General features: G+C 41.1%; 1 protein-coding gene across 1 annotated transcript; it reads left to right on the plus strand.

Moving 5' to 3' along the window:
• On the plus strand, positions 1-17,660 carry LOC146586203 (BPI fold-containing family C protein-like). Its single transcript, XM_085321660.1, has 15 exons — positions 1-106; positions 581-692; positions 2,473-2,601; positions 5,038-5,193; positions 6,015-6,078; positions 6,869-6,929; positions 7,851-7,942; positions 9,849-10,022; positions 10,786-10,839; positions 12,079-12,249; positions 12,796-12,863; positions 14,265-14,307; positions 15,131-15,194; positions 16,024-16,100; positions 17,619-17,660. The coding sequence occupies exons 1-15, from the start codon at positions 1-3 to the stop codon at positions 17,658-17,660; spliced, it is 1,413 nt and encodes a 470-aa protein (XP_085177786.1).
• The last annotated feature ends 54 nt before the right edge of the window (positions 17,661-17,714 follow it).

The following is a 17,714-nucleotide window of genomic DNA, read 5'->3' on the forward strand; positions in this document are numbered from 1 at the left end:
ATGCTGAAGATTTGCTGTTATCTCCTCCTCTTAAGTTTGCTTGGCTTGCAACTCAAAGCTAACCCTGGGCTCAAAGTGAGGATCAGCCAGAAGGGGCTGGAGTATGGTATGTGTGATTTGTGTGATTTCTTTTTTTTTTTTTTTTTTTTTGGGGGGGGGGTATCTTTTTAGGAGCCAGTGGTGGTATTGCACAGAATCCTGATATGACAAACATCTTGGAGTGAGGGCAGTGGGARGAAATGAGCTGATTGGAGGCTATAAATAAAGGGAAGGTTTAAGAACATACTAAAGCAGAGATGATTGTGGCATACAGGAAGGTGACTGACAGCCCACTACAACATATCCAGGTTCATTTTSAGTTCAGATACTGAACCAATCAGTTCAGCTCTTGTGGTGACCAAGAATGAGACCTGAAATAGCACTGCCRGGCCTCAAATGAGACACCTTCGTTCTTCTGTCTCTGTGTCCATCCAATCAAATGGAAGCTGGCAGTATTTTAAGTCTCCTAAACTGGAAGCACATAAGCATAAACTCCCAGTCAACACCAAAGRCAACTGAAGTAATTACTATCTTTTTGCAGCCAAGGAGGTTGGGCTTGAGATCCTGAAGCAGAACATGGAGAAGGAGCAATTCCCTGATTTAACTGGCTATGAGAAATTTGGGCTAGGTAATGTCAAATACAACATCTCAAGGTAAGTAACAATCCTGCAAAATAGCTCTTTTTAATTTAAGATTATGCATGCACAGTGCTACATATAGTGATAGTATCTTAATTATGGGAATGTCAATGTATTTTACAGTAACTATCACTTAAAGGAGAACACCCTCGTTTGTGACCTGGGACCTTCATCGAAACCCTGATGAAGTCACAGCAAACATACATAGTGATTCCTTTCATTTTTTTTTTTCCTAGATGGAAATTAACTGGCCTAATATAGTCAACTAAGCTCTTACTGTGATCAGTGGAGAGAGCTCACATACTCGGAGGGAAGTTCCACCTCCTTTTTAGACACCTATTTCAGAACGAGATTGATCATCCTCTGCAGATGTTGATGTTTTTCCATCAACTAGAGAGGGAGCCCAGAGAAGTAGACCAGAGAAGAACCTGGAKCAGAACTAGCTGCTGATCTGGAATACATCCATAAGAATTGTTTTTAAAATGCTATGCAGTGTAACTTGGGTAGTGGTCCTGGATTTACAGGCATGTTTTAACAGCAGGACAGAAAGAATGTTAGCTTTGTATTCTGCTTGCTGCTGGTTGTAGTTGCTGTAAACACCAGGACTTGAATCTGAATAAATAATCACACTCTGTAGTATRACTCTGACAGTACACATACCGCACAGCAGATTCCAAATTTTCTTAAAGGCAGTCACCTTTAAGATCTACAAGAGATGCAGAAATATGCTACATGATTTGAAATAGTAAAAGAGTAAAGTTTTGAAATATAAAGTCCTCATGCATTAGCACAAAGGTTGTTAATGTGAATATCCCCTTAAAATTTATTGGGAAGAGAGAAATGAGCAGAAATCAAACAGTTGCTGATGAGCTGAAATAAGCTAAAAAATTAAAGGAACCAAAGGACTAGCAATAATATGTAAATTATTATTAAAYACACTCACTTGGCTATTATGAATTTGTTCATGTAAAATACTCTGAACACTGAAGCACCTATCTGTGCATGGAGGAGCACCACTGCATAGGTGCAACATYTTGCACTTCAGTGCTTGGTCTGCAACATGTGTACAAAGTTAATTTAGGCACCTTGCTGATTGCTCAGACAAGCACTTAACTAATTTGCCTATTYAGTTGTGCTAAGTGAATGTAAAATTACGTCAGGACACAGGCGTGAGATTACACCTATCGAAGCCTGAAAAAAGTGCAAACAGGAGCAGGAATGACTCCATTTGATAGCTGAGTTCATAAATGCTGCAATGACTGAGAGTAAAGAAATTCAAAGTACAATTAGTATCCATGTCTCTATTGAGTATTATAATTACATCTGTTTTGTTTACTAACCAGMTGAGTTGCAGGAAATTGTAAATAGATACTTCAGGAACGCTACAGAAAATAGATTTAATATTAATCACAAAAATATGTGGGGGGGCAGGTTTAGCTCAGTTGGTTAGAGCGTGGTGCTGTTAATGCCAAGGTCATGGGTTCAATCCCTGTATGGGCTATGCTGAGGGTTGGACTAGATGACCTCYGGAGGTCCCTTCCAACCTTACCATTCTATGATATTCTCACCAGAAAATCAATTGTTAGACAATGCAARCCATAGAAGCAGCAAACAGAAACATTCAGTTTGGTTCCATAAAAGGTCAAAGTTATCCTGATATCCTACCATTTCATTCTCTGAGGGGAAATTGTATGTGACTGAAATTTAAACCTTGTTTTGGCTTCATCCTGATCTTGGAGTAAAAAGATCTTATTCATATTCTTTTTTTCCTCTCTCTTTCTCCCTTGTGTTAAAGAATAAGAGTCACTGCTGTTGAATTCCCCAGTGCTTCCATCTCCTTTATACCYGGGACAGGGATAAAACTGGTGATTGGAAATGTTTCTTTAACCATTGATATGAACTGGAACATAAGGACCTGGATGTTGTAAGTAGARGCTGATGTATCCTGGGTGTTTTCTTGATAAAAAAGGATGTGAAGATAAAAAGCAAGTTTTAGTTTTCCTTATGACCTGTTTATGACAAAGTTGCTCTTTAACAGCTAACACCAGTAACCCAAGAGTAGACTGTTCCYTCTCAACCAGTTTGCTGGTGGGAGATAGCCCCAGTCCACTAATCTGTAGCATTGATAAAGAAGCATCTCTGTGGGTAGTAAAAGATTGAAGTTCTGGTGGAACACCTGACATGGTCCAGCCTGTAGTTAATTACACATTTTGAAAAACTGTGATACAGTGGATCAGTCTAGTGTAATAAACCCACTGATACTAAAAGTGCAGCCTCACTGTTAGAAACTATCCAAGAGAAGCAGCTCAGAAGCCAATGGAAAAAGAACAAACACTTTAAAAGGCAGAGCTCAGAGGGTTGTGATTAGTGGCACAGAGTGTAGCTGGAGGCCTGTAGCCAGTGGTGTTCCCYAGGGGTCAGTACTGGGTCCAGTCTTGTTCAGCTTCATCACTGACCTGCACAAAGGGACAGAGTRCCTCCTCAGCAAGTTTGCTGATGMTACCAAGCTGGGAGGAGTGGCTGATACACCTGAGGGCTGTGCTGCCATTCAGAGAGACTTGGACAGGCTGGAGAGCTGGGTAGAGAGGAACCTCATGAGGTTCAACAAGGGCAAGTGCAGGGTCCTGCACCTAGGGAAGAATAACCCTAGGCACCAGTGCAAGCTGGGGGCTGACCTTCTGGAGAGCAGCTCTGCAGAGAAGGACCTGGGAGTGCTGGTGGATGACAAGTTCAGCATGAGCCAGCAATATGCACTTGTGGCCAGGAAGGCCAATGCACCTGGGGTGCATTAGGAAGACTGTTGCCAGCAGGTCAAGGGAGGTGATCCTGCCCCTCTACTCAGCCCTGGGGAGGCCTCATCTCGAGTACTGTGTCTAGTTCTGGGCTCCCCAGTATGAGAGAGACATGGAGCTACTRGAGAGAGTCCAGTGTAGGGCTATGAAGATGATTAGAGGGCTGGAGCACTTGCCCTGTGAGGAACAGCTGCGAAGGGCCTCTTCAGCCTGGGGAAGAGAAGGCTGGGGGGGGAGGGGGGAAATCTTATCAATGTCTATAAATACCTGACGGGAGGGTGTCAAGAGGATGGGGCCTTTTCACTGGTGCCAAGCAACAGGACAAGAGGCAAAACTGAAACACACGAAGCCCTGTCTGAATGTGAGGAAGAACTTCTTTCCTGTGAGGGTGACAGAGCACTGGACCAGCTTGCCCAGAGAGGTTGTRGAGTCTCCTTCTCTGAAGATATTCAAAACCCACCTGGACATGATCCTGTCCAATGTGCTCTKGRTGACCCTGCTTGAACAGGGGGGTTGGACTAGATGATCTCCAGAAGTCCCTTTCAACCTCAACCATTCTGYRATTCAGCAAGATCAGTCTCCTCACCTTCCCAGTCTTGGGCCGCTTCAGAGGAAAGAAATCTTTCCTCTTCTTTCTCCTCCAAATCTCATTATCTGTATTGCTAAACTGACTGAATTACCAAAGTCTGAGCTGCTCTTCCAGACTTATGCTGTCAGGGACAGGGAGTGCTGGACACACTGTGAGGGCAGGGGAGCACCCTCTGTGAGGGTGACAGCACAGCAGCAGGGGTAARAAACTCAAAGGCAAGCAGAGCAAATCAGCAACAGGCTCAGGCTCGGCCACCACTCCAAATTGCAAAATAAGCCCATAAGGATGAGGCAGGTCTGAGGCCAAGCAGGGAAGTAAGCTAGCAAGACACCATCAGGATTAATACAGTACAAGGCTATACACACAGCTCAGGCAAGGAACTGATTTTGAATGTTAGCTCCTGAGCCAAGGGACAGAGACCCTCAGTGAAGCTTTTCACAGCTCCTTCTCACAACTGAGTTGTTTTCACAACAGTTTGATCCAAGATAACACAGCTGCACCATATTAGAGCTGGTCTTGAGCATGGACCATCAAACCTCTGGGATGGTGGTGAGATAGGACYGCAGAGCCTGTCAAGGCAGGCCGGGCTTTCTGACATCAGTTATGCGTAGACTCTGCTCAGTTAGCATCAGACCAGATCCAGGACATATCAGATATATTGTAGTTCCCCTTGTGGTGGATACATTTGTCTTGTAACTGGATTGAATTACTGTAAAATGATGAATTAACAACTTCCCCCAAATCCTTTTCTTTTTCTCTCCAAACTTCTAACATGGAGTGTTAGTATACTACTGTGTAGAGAACTTGACTCTTTGCAGATTCTATTAGAATCTATTTTCATTATAAGAAATACAGTAAAAATATTCAGATAAACAGCTTCATCCTCAATGAACAAAAAAGTGTTTGACAGTTAATCTGAGTCTTGAATGTTCCCCCAAAATAGATTTTTCTTTCTATTATATTTTTCTACTTTATGCAGCAAAGACACTGGAAGAAGCACAGTGTACATTTCAAAGATATTTGTTACTGCAATCTTTTCAACACCTCTGGATAACATGGGTCATACACTGATATCACTTACAAGCTGCCGGACGACTTCTGGTGATATAGACATCAAATTGAATGGAAAAAGTGGGTAAGTGCAAGAGTTTTGTATATACTCAGGGAGAAATTAAATGTAAATGGCACGAAGACAGCTTCACAAAATAGGGCACCCAGAATTGCTTTTAGGAGTGTGCTTGCACCACAGGTGAGAATCAGAGTCTTAACCCAGCGTTAAAATGTGTTTTCTCAGACCAAATTTGACCAATGTCATTGTGCCATTTGTCCATGCTGTCACTTGACTAGAATTGCACTGTTTGTCCTCTACTCAGAACAAATAATTCCTCATGCTCCTTCAGCATGCAGTTCTTTCCAAATGCTGCTCTCATCCTCAACCCTAGGTGGAATTGCATGCTTGTAGTCTGCTTTAAGCACTTGTAGTCACAACACTACCAAAACAGCAACAAGGCTGCTGTGTATTGTGCCTCTGGATACAACCCTGTGCGCCACTACTTCATTGTTTTCTTGCACATCTTTCACTGTCTAAATTCAACTACTGTCTCTTTTTTTAAAGAAAAAAAAACTTGCACTGAAAGCTCCTGGGGCACCAACTGCTTATTTATTCTGTGTTTGTATATACACAGGGGTAGTAATATAACCTGTCCAGTCTAATCATTGAGGTGAACAGTGCTGAAACTCTTCTTTTAAATGGTGGCCCTCTGACGGTGTTTACGTTTCAGAAAGCCCCAGTATGAACTCAAATATCAGCTCTGAGGCCGTTAAATTAGTGATGTGCAGAGATGCTTGATTTCCTACAGAAACAGCTTTATAAATAAGTACACCCAGGAAGTATAAAAATCTGTCAACAACTGTAGTATCTGACCTGTGAATTGCATTTTTCTTCTTTTCCTGTAGCTTCCTGCATAACTTCTTTATTAAGTATCTGAAGAAACCCATTCACAGGAGCTTAGCTACTAATGTAAGTCTCAGTTGCTTAGCGGGAGGGGTTTAAGAAATGACTTTCACAAGTCAGTGCTGGGAACTTGGCAAAAGAACTAGAAAAATATAACCTGAGAGCACCATCAGCATTTTGCCAGTCAGAAATGCTTCCAGACAAAGTGCTGAGTTCATGACCAAGATGCTGACTGATGCAGAGTTAGTTTCAATCAGGGCAGTAGCAGGGCCAGTAGCATGTAGTTATTTTCCCATTGTAATCCAGAATAAGTATATGCCTATATATCTAGAAGTATTTTAGTTATTTGTTAATCTTTGGACTCAGCAGATTGAGGGGAAAAAAACATGCATTGGGTGGCACATACAGATCTTGTAGTATGGTAGCTCATAGTATGACATACATAAATCTGTGTCAAAGAGGTGAGTAGTTCAGACGCCAAACTGCCCACGGCCTCTGAGAGAAGACAGCTTGAGATGGCTGTGTTTCTACCTCGGAATGAGGATCTCTGCTGTGAGACCAAGGTGAGATCTGTCCTTTCTTGTACTAAACTGCTAGTTTTGTCACCTGTATTAGGGTGCTACCCTAAGCAACTTCCTATTTTGACTGTTGCCTAAAGGCAGCTCTGACATAGAATATGCTCACATTGCAGCAAATACTGATGTTGGGGACCCAGATAGCTAAACTCAAGCTAGCTCGGGAGCTTTGACAAATGCTGCAATGTATGTCACATATGCAGACAGTTTTGCCAGCACACAGTAGAGTGGTGGGTACAGGCCCACACTAATCAAGCCCTAACTTGAGTGTGCTTTTACAGTCATGTCCCAACATCAGATCTGGGATCCAGCTGATAGATAAAGACCTCCAATCACTGAATGGTGAGTCACTAGTGATATCCTTTCCTTGTGTTTTCTGTCTCCTACTCAGTGAGATTCTGTAGTTCCCTAAGCAGCAGCTGTTCAGCAAAGCCTCCAGAAGCAGTATGAGCTCTACATTCTGCCTTGCTTGCAGGATGCTTCTGAGGAGTCAAGAACTCAGGAGTGATTCTCAACTTGCAAATGTGGCAGTCAGCACATCCATTGTCAAAAGTGCTGTTTAGCAAGCAACATTGATGATGAAGCTGCTTTCACTTCCCATGTCCTATGCTCCATGTGTTCTCCATGTATCTGCCTTTTAAAAGCTGAGGCGAGATCTCTTAGCCTGCCTGGAAATTTAGGTCTTTCTTAGCTGCTTATCTGACTTGCCAAAGGCAAAATGAAAAAAGCTTCTCATTGCAACCATTTTGGGCTAGATTTGCAAAAGTATTTAGGCACCAAAAATATTAGGCAGATACTGTATGCAAACACAGAAGTGCCTAGACAGGTCAGATGCCAGCCTTTCTGGGAAAGCATCTGGAAGCTAGAGGCTCCTTGGATGCAGACCTGATTGACAAGAAAGCCCAGTACCTCCTCCTGTCCCAAAGTACTGTTACAGTCATTTCCTTTTTATGGTTACATCAAACCTATTTTTCTACAATGGGATAATGCTAGGCAAATTAAAGAAGGTGCTCTCAAGTAACTGCCAGTAGAAACAGCAAGCCTTCAGTTAGAATGCATGTTAGGAGATCCTCCCTTGATATATATAGTTTTTTTTTTTTTTTTTTTTTAACTTCTCCTCTTTAGGGACAACCTCATGCATTTCTCTTCAAAAAAAAATGGCTTAGTTTTAATTAAATCTAAACTTCTTTCTGTACAGTAAAGTACAGTTCTTTCTGTACTTTTGCAATATCAAGTATTTTGTTTTATTTGCCACCCTTACAGTCCTAATGCCAATTGACGATTTGGTTGAAGTAGACTACTCTTTAAATAGCTTGCCAGCAGTCTCCCGACCACACATTGACCTGGACTTAAAGGTAATTGTCTGCAGTGCTATTTGCCAAGATTGGTTTATTATGATATGATCTTATTTCTAGATGAATAGGATTGCTGTTTCGAATATTAAGACACAATATCAGAGAAGACAGACATTTCAAGACACTATCACGTTTGTTATTGTGATCATTTTTAGCAATCCTGATGTTAAACAAATTATTCAAAAACTACATCCTTTTCATTTTTAATTGCTGGTGAATTGGTTACAGAAAGTAGAGAGCAGTAGAAATTGAGCAAGTTAGAAGAAAAAAGAGAAAGGGAAAGGAGAGAAGTATCCATCTTCCTCCTGCTCTGTCACTGTTGATTAGTATCTGGGACTTCTTAAATTAGTTGGGGAAGATTTCTATGCATCTCAGTAAATTAGATGAGTCTGCTGTCAGAAGAGAGGAAAAGACAGAGCAAGCCTTTAGAAACAAGAATTAAGCCTCTCACTTTGAATGGGAAGAGAGAAGACCCTTGGAAAAAGTATGGAATTCTGAGGAGTGCTGATGAGGTCAAAAGCCATGCAAGTTTCCTTCAAACAAAGAAAAAGACAAAAAGAAATAAACTCTTCTTAGGCACTCAGACCAGCATTAGACAAGTTTCTAATTCTAGAATGCCTCAGTTGTCACTATGTAAGGTGAAAGGATGAGTTAGCTGAGGTTAGTTATCATCACCACCACAGCACAAGGAGTTTTAGACTTCGTTAAGGRTCTTAAGTACTAAGTATTCTACAAAGGGAGAACAAATACAGTCTTGGCACAAAGATCTTATAAATTAAGTATAAACAAGAGACAACAGGGGAAAAAACAGACAGGAACACAAAAGAGCAATGTCAGTGAGTATGCTAGGCACTAGTCTCAGCACAACAATTCTGTGATCACTATCGAGTTCCTCTGGGTATTAAGGCAAAGTAGTTTTTAAGGAGGGACTTAAGGTAGACTAGTATGGTAATGTCATAGGTGTTTACAAGAGTTACTCTCCCATGTAAGATGTAACATGGGAAAATACAAAGTCAACAACCATCAAATTCAAAAAGTTAGGGTTGAATGTAGAGATCATTGGCAAAGAGATCCAATATTTTGTAAGTATTCTGATAGTCCTTAAGAGGTGACAGAAATATTGAAATAGATGAGGAAGGGTTGATAAAGACACACAGAATACATTTGAGCTGAAACAGAAAGGAGAAACTGGTAAAGGGAATAAATTTTTTTAAAAAGTCATCTTAACTTCTGGATTCTTAACTTTCCCCATTATAAATAGATTTTACTTTTTGTCTAGAAGCTTTTGGAAGTATTAGATCTGCAAGCCTTGGCTAATATCATGGGTAGCACAAAAGACAACACAGGTGTTGGTTGACAACAAGTCTTGTTGTCTCTCTTTTTTATCTCACTGGCATTCTTTTGTCTGCACAAGTTACCCATTTGCTTTTGGGTAGAATATGGTCTTCATTTTTATCTAGAAAGGCCTCTGTGGTTTTAGAGATCCATCTTCTAATTGAGCCTATTGGATAGCTTGGGCTAGCAGTTCTCATATTTCAATCCATGGAGGTGGGGAAAGAAAAGTAAAGCTTCTTAGCTTTTCTAGAAGAAGGAAATATAGTTATGCTTAGTCATGCTCTTCATTCAGTATTTAGGTCCTTAAATAAGAGACTTTATTGCCTGAGGGGTAAACTGCCTTCAGAAGGTGATCTGCATCTTGAAAGGTAGATCTCAGGTGTCTTCTGTGGAGGAATCTCATCTCTGAAATTTGTGTTCACAGCTTGCTTGAAAGGGTTTTGGGGTGTGCTACAAGGCCTTTGTAATCATTTATAACTTAAAGGAATAGCCCTGTTGTGGGTTGGAACAAGGGAAAGGAAGTCAGAACTTTGGAGCAGTACTCATTTTTGTTTCTGACAATACTTTTCAGGGGATAGTCTACCCAGGTGGAAACTATATTGCTCCTCCCTTTGTGGCAGCTCCCTTCATTGTCCCAGACCAAAGCGACTCCATGCTCTACCTTGCCTTCTCTGAGTATTTCTTTCAGACCTCCTCCTTTGCTTACTACACAGCAGGAGCCTTCAACATAACGATTTCAGAAGAGGTGAGTAGGATTCACAGAGGAATGGGTTCAGAGTTGTCCAAGTAATCCAAAACATGCCACTTGTTAGTGCAGTGGCAGACTCACTAATTGGCCTGTGAGTCCTGTGATGGTGGATCATAAACATAAAGGTACTGTTATGCTGTTTTGTGCTATATAGATTATTTAGGACATAGCCAGAGGTGCCCAGTTCCACTGAGCAAAGTACCAAATGTTGGCAACTTTCCTGCAAAAATAATGGGCCTCTATGTCAGATCCATAATTAAAAAAAAAAAAAAAAAAAAAAAAAAAAAAAAAAAGAGAGAGATGGACAAAGAGGATTTACCCTGGGGAATTATCTGTCTTAGTGGCCGTTTTCTAATAAGTCTTTGCCTACTCAAAGTGCTATAGGGGCCATGGAAGCAGAGCATATATTACCAACCTCAGCAGCTGTGGCTTGGAGGCCAGCTAGGCTTGGCTATCCTGTCTCCAGGTGGTTCTGTAAGTCCCAAAGCACCAAGTCTGCAGCCCAGACTGTAAGAATATTACTGCACCTGTACTTCTGCAGAACGCCTTATTAAGTATTTGCTTCCCCAGGGAGTGTTTTGGCATATGTTACTGGGGAACAGCTTTAGGTGTGCTGAGTTCTTTAAGGATATTTCTGAGGCAAAAAAAAAAAAGGTACAAAATCAAAAATTCATTGAAATGACAGCAATAATGCGTTTAAAGAAAAGTTGGGCATAAAAATCATGTCTAGTAAACTCATGTCTGTCTTTTCTTTTTGCAGATTTGCAGTTATTTTAATATAAGCACAGAGATATTTGGCAGTATCATCCCTGAGGTGAGTATTGTCATTTACACTCACTTAGGAAACCACTATCCCTGGCCCCTGTAGGTGTGAGACACCTAAACACTGGTATATTCCAAAAACTGCAAGGCCTGTGGGGCTCTTGCAGTGGAGAAGTGGGAATATCTGTGCATCCTAAGAGCAGAGCAGATRGGCCTTCCCAACTCCAACCCCTGCAATCGAGTTATTTAAGCTGTTACCAAATTTGGCCCATAACCTTGCACATAAATCTTTGCTCTGGGTACTGGGCCAAAGCCGTTGCTCTTTCCACCTAAAACCAGTCTGGGGTAGGAAAAAGCTTTCAGTCAAGAGTCCTGCTTTGCTCAGCTCAGGAATAACTCCTTTCCCCTGCCCATGCCCCTGCTGCATGATTGCCTTTGCTTCACTAGCAGCCTGTGACTCATTAGCAGAAAGAAGACAAGCTGACAGATGGGCAGGAAATGGTTGCATCTATGAAAAGACTAAACATATTGCCATTTATTTCAAGACAGACAATGAATAGGACAGGAGAGAAAGTACGAGCATATGCGGCTTCTACCAGACTTGACAGACTGAGCAACCAAAAATGAGCGTAAGAGGTCCYAGGCTTTGAGTTCCAAGGATGGATGAAATTAGACCTGGGGTTCCAGGAACTTAATATCCTTGTTTGCTTACAAGATGATACTAGGTTCCTCCAAATCTGAGGAGTTTGTTGCAAAGGCTGGCATAATATAGTCTTCTCCATAAAATGCCCTGAGCTCTGATGCTGATATTCCATCCCCCTGCTCTAAGTAACTAATTTATTTGGCAAATCTACTCCCTTCTCTGGTAAAGGACAGATGAGGCTCTGAGGATAGTCCAGAGCAGAAAGCTACCTTATCAGATGGGTGAATCTCAAAGTGACTCCTAAGCTCTTTTGTTATGTTACTTAAATGTCACATTCACATTCCATTTCTTTCCTGTGTTCACAACTAATGTTTATTTTTTCTGGAAGCGATTCAGAGAAAACAGGATTCCTAGAGTAAAAGGAACTTTCACTGCATTCTTGATATGGCCAAGACTCTTGATTTACCACCAGAGGAAATTTTCTATTTCCAGCTTACTCAAGGAATCTAATGTTAGCAGCTGTTCTTAAAACCTCACCTGAAGGAGCTACTTCAAAATGCTTGCTTTGGAGAATGAGGAAAATGTGTCAATCTGATCTGTTCTACAAAAAAGCATTTCTCAGACTTCTTTTGCCTTGGCTCCTTACAGGTAGCCCAGTATTCAGTTATGCCATACCCAGTGATGTTGAAGCTAATGGCTACGGAAACACCTATCATCAGCTTACAGCAGGATTCCTTTACACTAGAGATCCAGGGCTCCATGGAGGTATTTGCTGTTCTGCCAGACTCAACCACTCAGTTGCTGTTTACAATGAACATAGTAAGTATAATGAACAGTGCTATGTTTAATTCAGATCTAAATATGTTTGCTCTTTCCTTTTAAGTCTGTCATAGAAACAGAGAGGACCAGATTTCTTCTGTTTAAACATGCAAATTCACCTCAGTCACAGGCAGTGCCCATGTAGGCCAACTTAGCCTACAGGAAATTTCTATAGGAAAGAATCTTTTCCTATAGATGAACAAAAATCCAATTATATCCTAGCTTCGATTACCTGAAGTTTTTTCTCCAAACATCCAGTTCTACAGGCATGAGTCACATCTCTTGACATCTTGCTCATTCATCTAAAAATGTCTTTTGATTAGTGAAATCTTATTACCTGCATTTCAGCTCCTGTCAGTGCCATTCAGATAACCAGACATTTATTGTATGCAAGCTACATGAACCATGAGCTAGGGAGAAAGGTGCAACTATATAGAACAGCTTCTATATATAACCAAGAAAATGATATTTTTGTATTTGTGATTAATTCTAAGCAAGGATTTTTGTTTTCTTTGCCTGGTAACACAAGGTTTCTTTCTCCTGCAGGCAGCCAATACCAGTATTTCTGTGAATATATTTGATCAGAAATTGATGGGCTCACTATGTTTGAACAGGTAATTCAACCTTTGGGACAGAATGGCCCAAGGTCATTCACAAAGCAGTGTTAGCAGTCTTAACATTAACTGTTTAGACTCATGACCAGGTTACTGTGACTTAATGATTGTGCTTCTCTGGGTGAGTTCACCTGGAGGAATCCCATCAGGAAAAAGCTCTGAGCTCCCATATCTTTCCTCATGCTTGTGACGGGATAAAGGTCAGTTACTGCTGAGCTGCAGTAGCTCATGAATCCTCAGTAATGAATCCATCTCTCTGAGCTTGACAGACTTTCTCAACCTGAGGCAATGTGGCTGCTATAACCAGTGCAATTAGTGAGTGAAACAATCAATTCTAGGAATTATATTTGATTTAGTAGCTCAATTTATTCTTAAAATCACTCATACAGATTTTCATCTGGGCTAAGATTTAGCTGGGACTCCTTAATTCTGTGGCTGTGTGTGCTTGTATAGTTTAAAGCAGGAGGTTTTTCTGTGACAATTGACACAGTCCCCAAGGGACTGTTCATCAACTGATGCTTATAGCAAGACTGTGTGCTCATCAGACCTCTCTGCTCCTGATGTCTACTTTCCCCGCGAGGGGAGGTAAAAGTAGTATGCAGAGGGCAGTTATGATGACCCTGAATCATTAGAGAGCTTTCCTCATCCCCTTCCAGTTGGCCAGCTTTCCAGCCCATTTGTGTCACCAGATGTGGCACCAGATGCTTAAGTGCGGAGTGGTCCAAGACACAGGAAAGAATCTGGCCCCTTGCAGGTTCCCCCTATGTGGATATTCTCATAGCAGAGATTCCCAAGCTGAGGCATTGCAGCCTCCAGAAGGCCACAAAGATGGTGACCGGACTTTAGAAATCTAGCATGTCATGTTTTAGAGAGAGAAGCTCCGCACACTGTGACCTCATAGCTGGAAACTGGGATCCTGATTTCACAGAGGTCCCTTCTAGGGAGTTAGCTATAGGGTTAAAGATATTCAGACTCTGTCAGGAGCTTAAGGACACTAGTGAGATGTTAAAAATCTGAGGACAGTGTTATCAGTTTCCCACAGCAGCATTCAGAGAGGAGAACCCACGGTGTGCTTAGAAACCTGCCTTGAGAGCTGGCCTGCTAGTGCTGTGGAACATCAGGAATCCTGTTTTGAATAGATGTTTATCCAAACAACTCTGAATATGGAAACATGCTGTTGCTGCCGTCTGTGCTGCTACAGACTATGAACTGATTTTTTTTTTTCTTTCCAGCCCTAGTAGGGCTCACATCAAAGTTTTAAGCAAAGGTTCTGAAATCCTTCAGAAAAATCTCTCTACAGGTGCTTTGTCAGGCCTGGAGCCCTACAGCAGTAATTGTACATGATTAGGATAATGTTTATCTGTCCTTTCTAGTGGCTCATCTTGTTTTTCTTTCCCTCAGGCTCCAGTACTCCCTAACCCACTCTAATGTTGGTTTTTTTGAGGTAAGCTGATATTCAAACCAAGAATTTCAGTGATAGCCAGGCTTGAGAGTAAGCAGCTGAATTCTGTCTATATTATTTTGAAATCATTTGGCTTCATTTATTGAATGGCTCTTCCCATCTCCTGGCAGCTACCTTTCTTCTGTGAGTTTTTTAAAGTATATTCTTTGGGCAAGTTAAGTGCTCTGAAAATGAAACATTCTGCAGTCTCTTTGACTGGTGTGTCATACTTCATCAGTGAGCACAAAGATCTCTCAGATCATAACCATGAAACACACAGCAGTAATCTGAAACGTAATACACAGAGCAGTGTGCTGTTTAAGTGATACATGCATGACTGAGCGAGAGGCACTCTGTGCAGTGGTACTCATCACAGATGCTCATAATTACAGTAGGGAGTGGGAGCCAAAACTAGTCTCAAATGGCTGAAATAGTGCTGTAACAGCACTAGGAAGGAAAACTCTCCCTCCATAGAGAGTCATTTAATTCTGTTGACAATCAATCAGTTCTGAGAAGCTGAGGAGAGARGATTAAAACTGCTCTGGTCCTGCTTTTCTATTGGAGATAAACTATCTTACAAGTAAAGGACATTGACAGTTTTTGAAAATGTTGCCCAAGTATGATGAGAACCATTTGCATTTTGCATTTCATTTCCTTTGCATCATTTCAAAGGCTTAAGATCCAAAGGTCACTAACTTGTGACTCTCTTGGGCCAAGTGAGCTGAACAGTTGAATGTGAGCCTATAAACTCCATCCAGGATTAGGGCTTGACAATTCCACCACTACCAAGAAGTAATCTTTAACTCAGTTTTCTTATCTGTGATAGATCTCACTTCTAGAGAACATCCTGTCCTATRTTTTACAGACTGAAGTAATTCCATCGGCTAATGGTAAGGTGACATTTCTAATGATCAGCTAAAAGCTTCTAGCACAGTGGGTGGTTCTAGTAACTTCCACTGACTTTTACTGCTTAGGTTACCACTTCCCATTAACTTGAGTGGAAAATGGCTGTTTACTAGTAAGCCATGGAACAGAGATTGATTTTGTAGGRGTATGAGTACACTCCCTCGCTGGCACTGTTTTGCAGCGTTGGCAGAGAAGCCCAGACAGAAAGGACTGGGAAACTCATCCACCTTYACATCAGTGAAGGTGGTTCTGAAAGTCATAACTGAGGCAGCTGATGAATCAGACTGGAAGCGTGTCTCTCCAGTCTGTATACCTGTATGCCTGAGGACTGCTGTAGGTGAAATGYTTTCCTCTCTAGAGGAAAGGCTTTAGAGCTAGAAGGTTTTGGCCTTATATAAATCTTATTTAAGCCCCCAAAGAGGGAGACATAGCTTTGTGTCAGCCTTCTATACTAGTATGAACTTCACCTTCCTTAGTTAATGGAGACAAATGGGAACAGCTTCTAGTGAAGACTAGAGCTGTATTAATACTCCCTCAGGTAATTAAGACAAATCACAGAATGTAATGCATAACGTGCTGAACATGAAATGTCTTAGTTGGACGGCAACACTTTGCCAAGAGAAGAACATCTGTAATTCTTTCCCTGCTGGTAGGATGAGCATCACACCTACCTCCCAGGGCTGCTTGGGAAGACTAAGAGGTTAATTATAACAGACAACCTAGTGGGTTTCTGGATAARCAGTGTTGATGGAGGGTGGATATTTATTAACCTCTTACTGCATACCTAACTCATTGTGCTTGTCCTTTCTTAAGCTAAACTGTCAAAAGGATTCCCTCTTCCTAATCTGGCCAATGTTACCTTGACAAGACCTCATATTACAATTGTGCAGGTGAGATTTTTGACACTCTTATGAAATAGTTATTCCTATTTTGGCGGGGAGGGTGATATTCACCTTCTGTTTGCACAGATTTCCTGGATCTTCAGCTAGATAAGTAGCAAAAATCTATACGTTTAAAATGAGATCTGTAATACCAGTAAAATCTCATTAGAAACAACCCCTCTTTTTTTTGAGGGAGGAGAAAATAAAACTAAGTTATATACATAAGCCTGGAGTGATTGACCACACAGCTTGCTCAGCTTTGCAAGTTCCAATTCAGTGTGAAAACAAACTAGCCTTTTAAATTTTTGTTCAAAATTGGCTTGGCTAATCAAATGAAACTAGTTACCCCTACCCATGCAGTCCTCCTGAATTCAGTAGAATAGCTGAAACGTGAGAGAGAAGTGAACTTGATTTTTGTGCACATAGCCTCAGCCAATGGTAACCAGTTATTAACAAAATCTAATAATACTATTAGCCAAAGGTAGTAACTGAGCTCTCAGAAAAMATCCCCTGCCTCATGATTATTCTTCTCCAACTCATGCAGTATTCTGTGCATCTTGCAGCACTCYGTTTCCCTTAGTTTGAATGTACAGTATGTTGCTAGAAAATAGAGTTGTAGAGAGAATTTGTAGAGAATGGGTGAGGCAATTAAATTTCTCCACTTGTCTTCTAACTTCTCAGTCACTTTCTACTCTCCAGAGACAGTTCCAGACCCTTGCTTGTGCTCAAGCACAGAGCACAACTCAGAAATGCAAATGATTTTTTTAATCTTTCTTTGTATTCCATTTATCTAGAGGCAGCCTAGTTCCCTACAAAATAGAAGTTGGAGACTACCTGCAGTTGCCAAAGCTGCCAGCAACCTTAAAGGCTAAATATAAGCCAAGGATTTCAGTGGTTCTGTGGGGCCCACTCCCCACTTTTTTTTAAGCCATTACCTCTTCATCAGTAACTAGGAATGYGAGAGGACACAGCAGAACTGTTCTACCTTATCAATATGAACAAGGTTCCCATTAAAAGTTAATTTTATAGTCTCTTCTTCCAGTCCAGTCTATTGGCTATAGCCAATAAAAATAGACAGGTAACTCTTTCCAAAGATACCATGTTAGACTGTGATTGACTGTTCTGCAGAGGTTCATTGCAGTGTTTGCATTGACAATGGGGAAGCCTTAAAGGAGGAGTTTAGATAAAATGGTTAATTTTTAGGTTACTCAGGTGAAAATAATCCCACCTTGATGATAGTTGTTCCCTCACAGCTGAGATGAACTTCCCTGGGTAAACTATATGATCTTCAGCTGTACCTTCTGTTGCTAGCATGGTGCAAAGTGATAGGACCTGAGGCAGAAGATGGGGCTATTATGAGTTCAAAGTCTCTGTACTTTGAACTTCTCAAACATGTTACTTTCAAGTTTCATCWGTTTTCAGTAGATTTTATGATATTTAACACTAGTAAAGAATTGAAATAGGGAGTGAGAGGGAACCTTTATTTTGTAATTCACAGCATTTCAGTGACTGTTCTTCTCCCTTCAGGGTTTCCTGTTGATTTCTACTGATGTTCACTACAAACACTAAWGGAGGAGAGAGACCATTTGTTAATCACAAACTTCAAATCAGTAATGTGATTCT

Source organism: Rhea americana, unplaced genomic scaffold (genome assembly GCF_003343005.1).
Source record: "Rhea americana isolate MKP2758 unplaced genomic scaffold, rheAme1 scaffold_70, whole genome shotgun sequence".
Lineage (NCBI taxonomy): Eukaryota > Metazoa > Chordata > Aves > Rheiformes > Rheidae > Rhea > Rhea americana.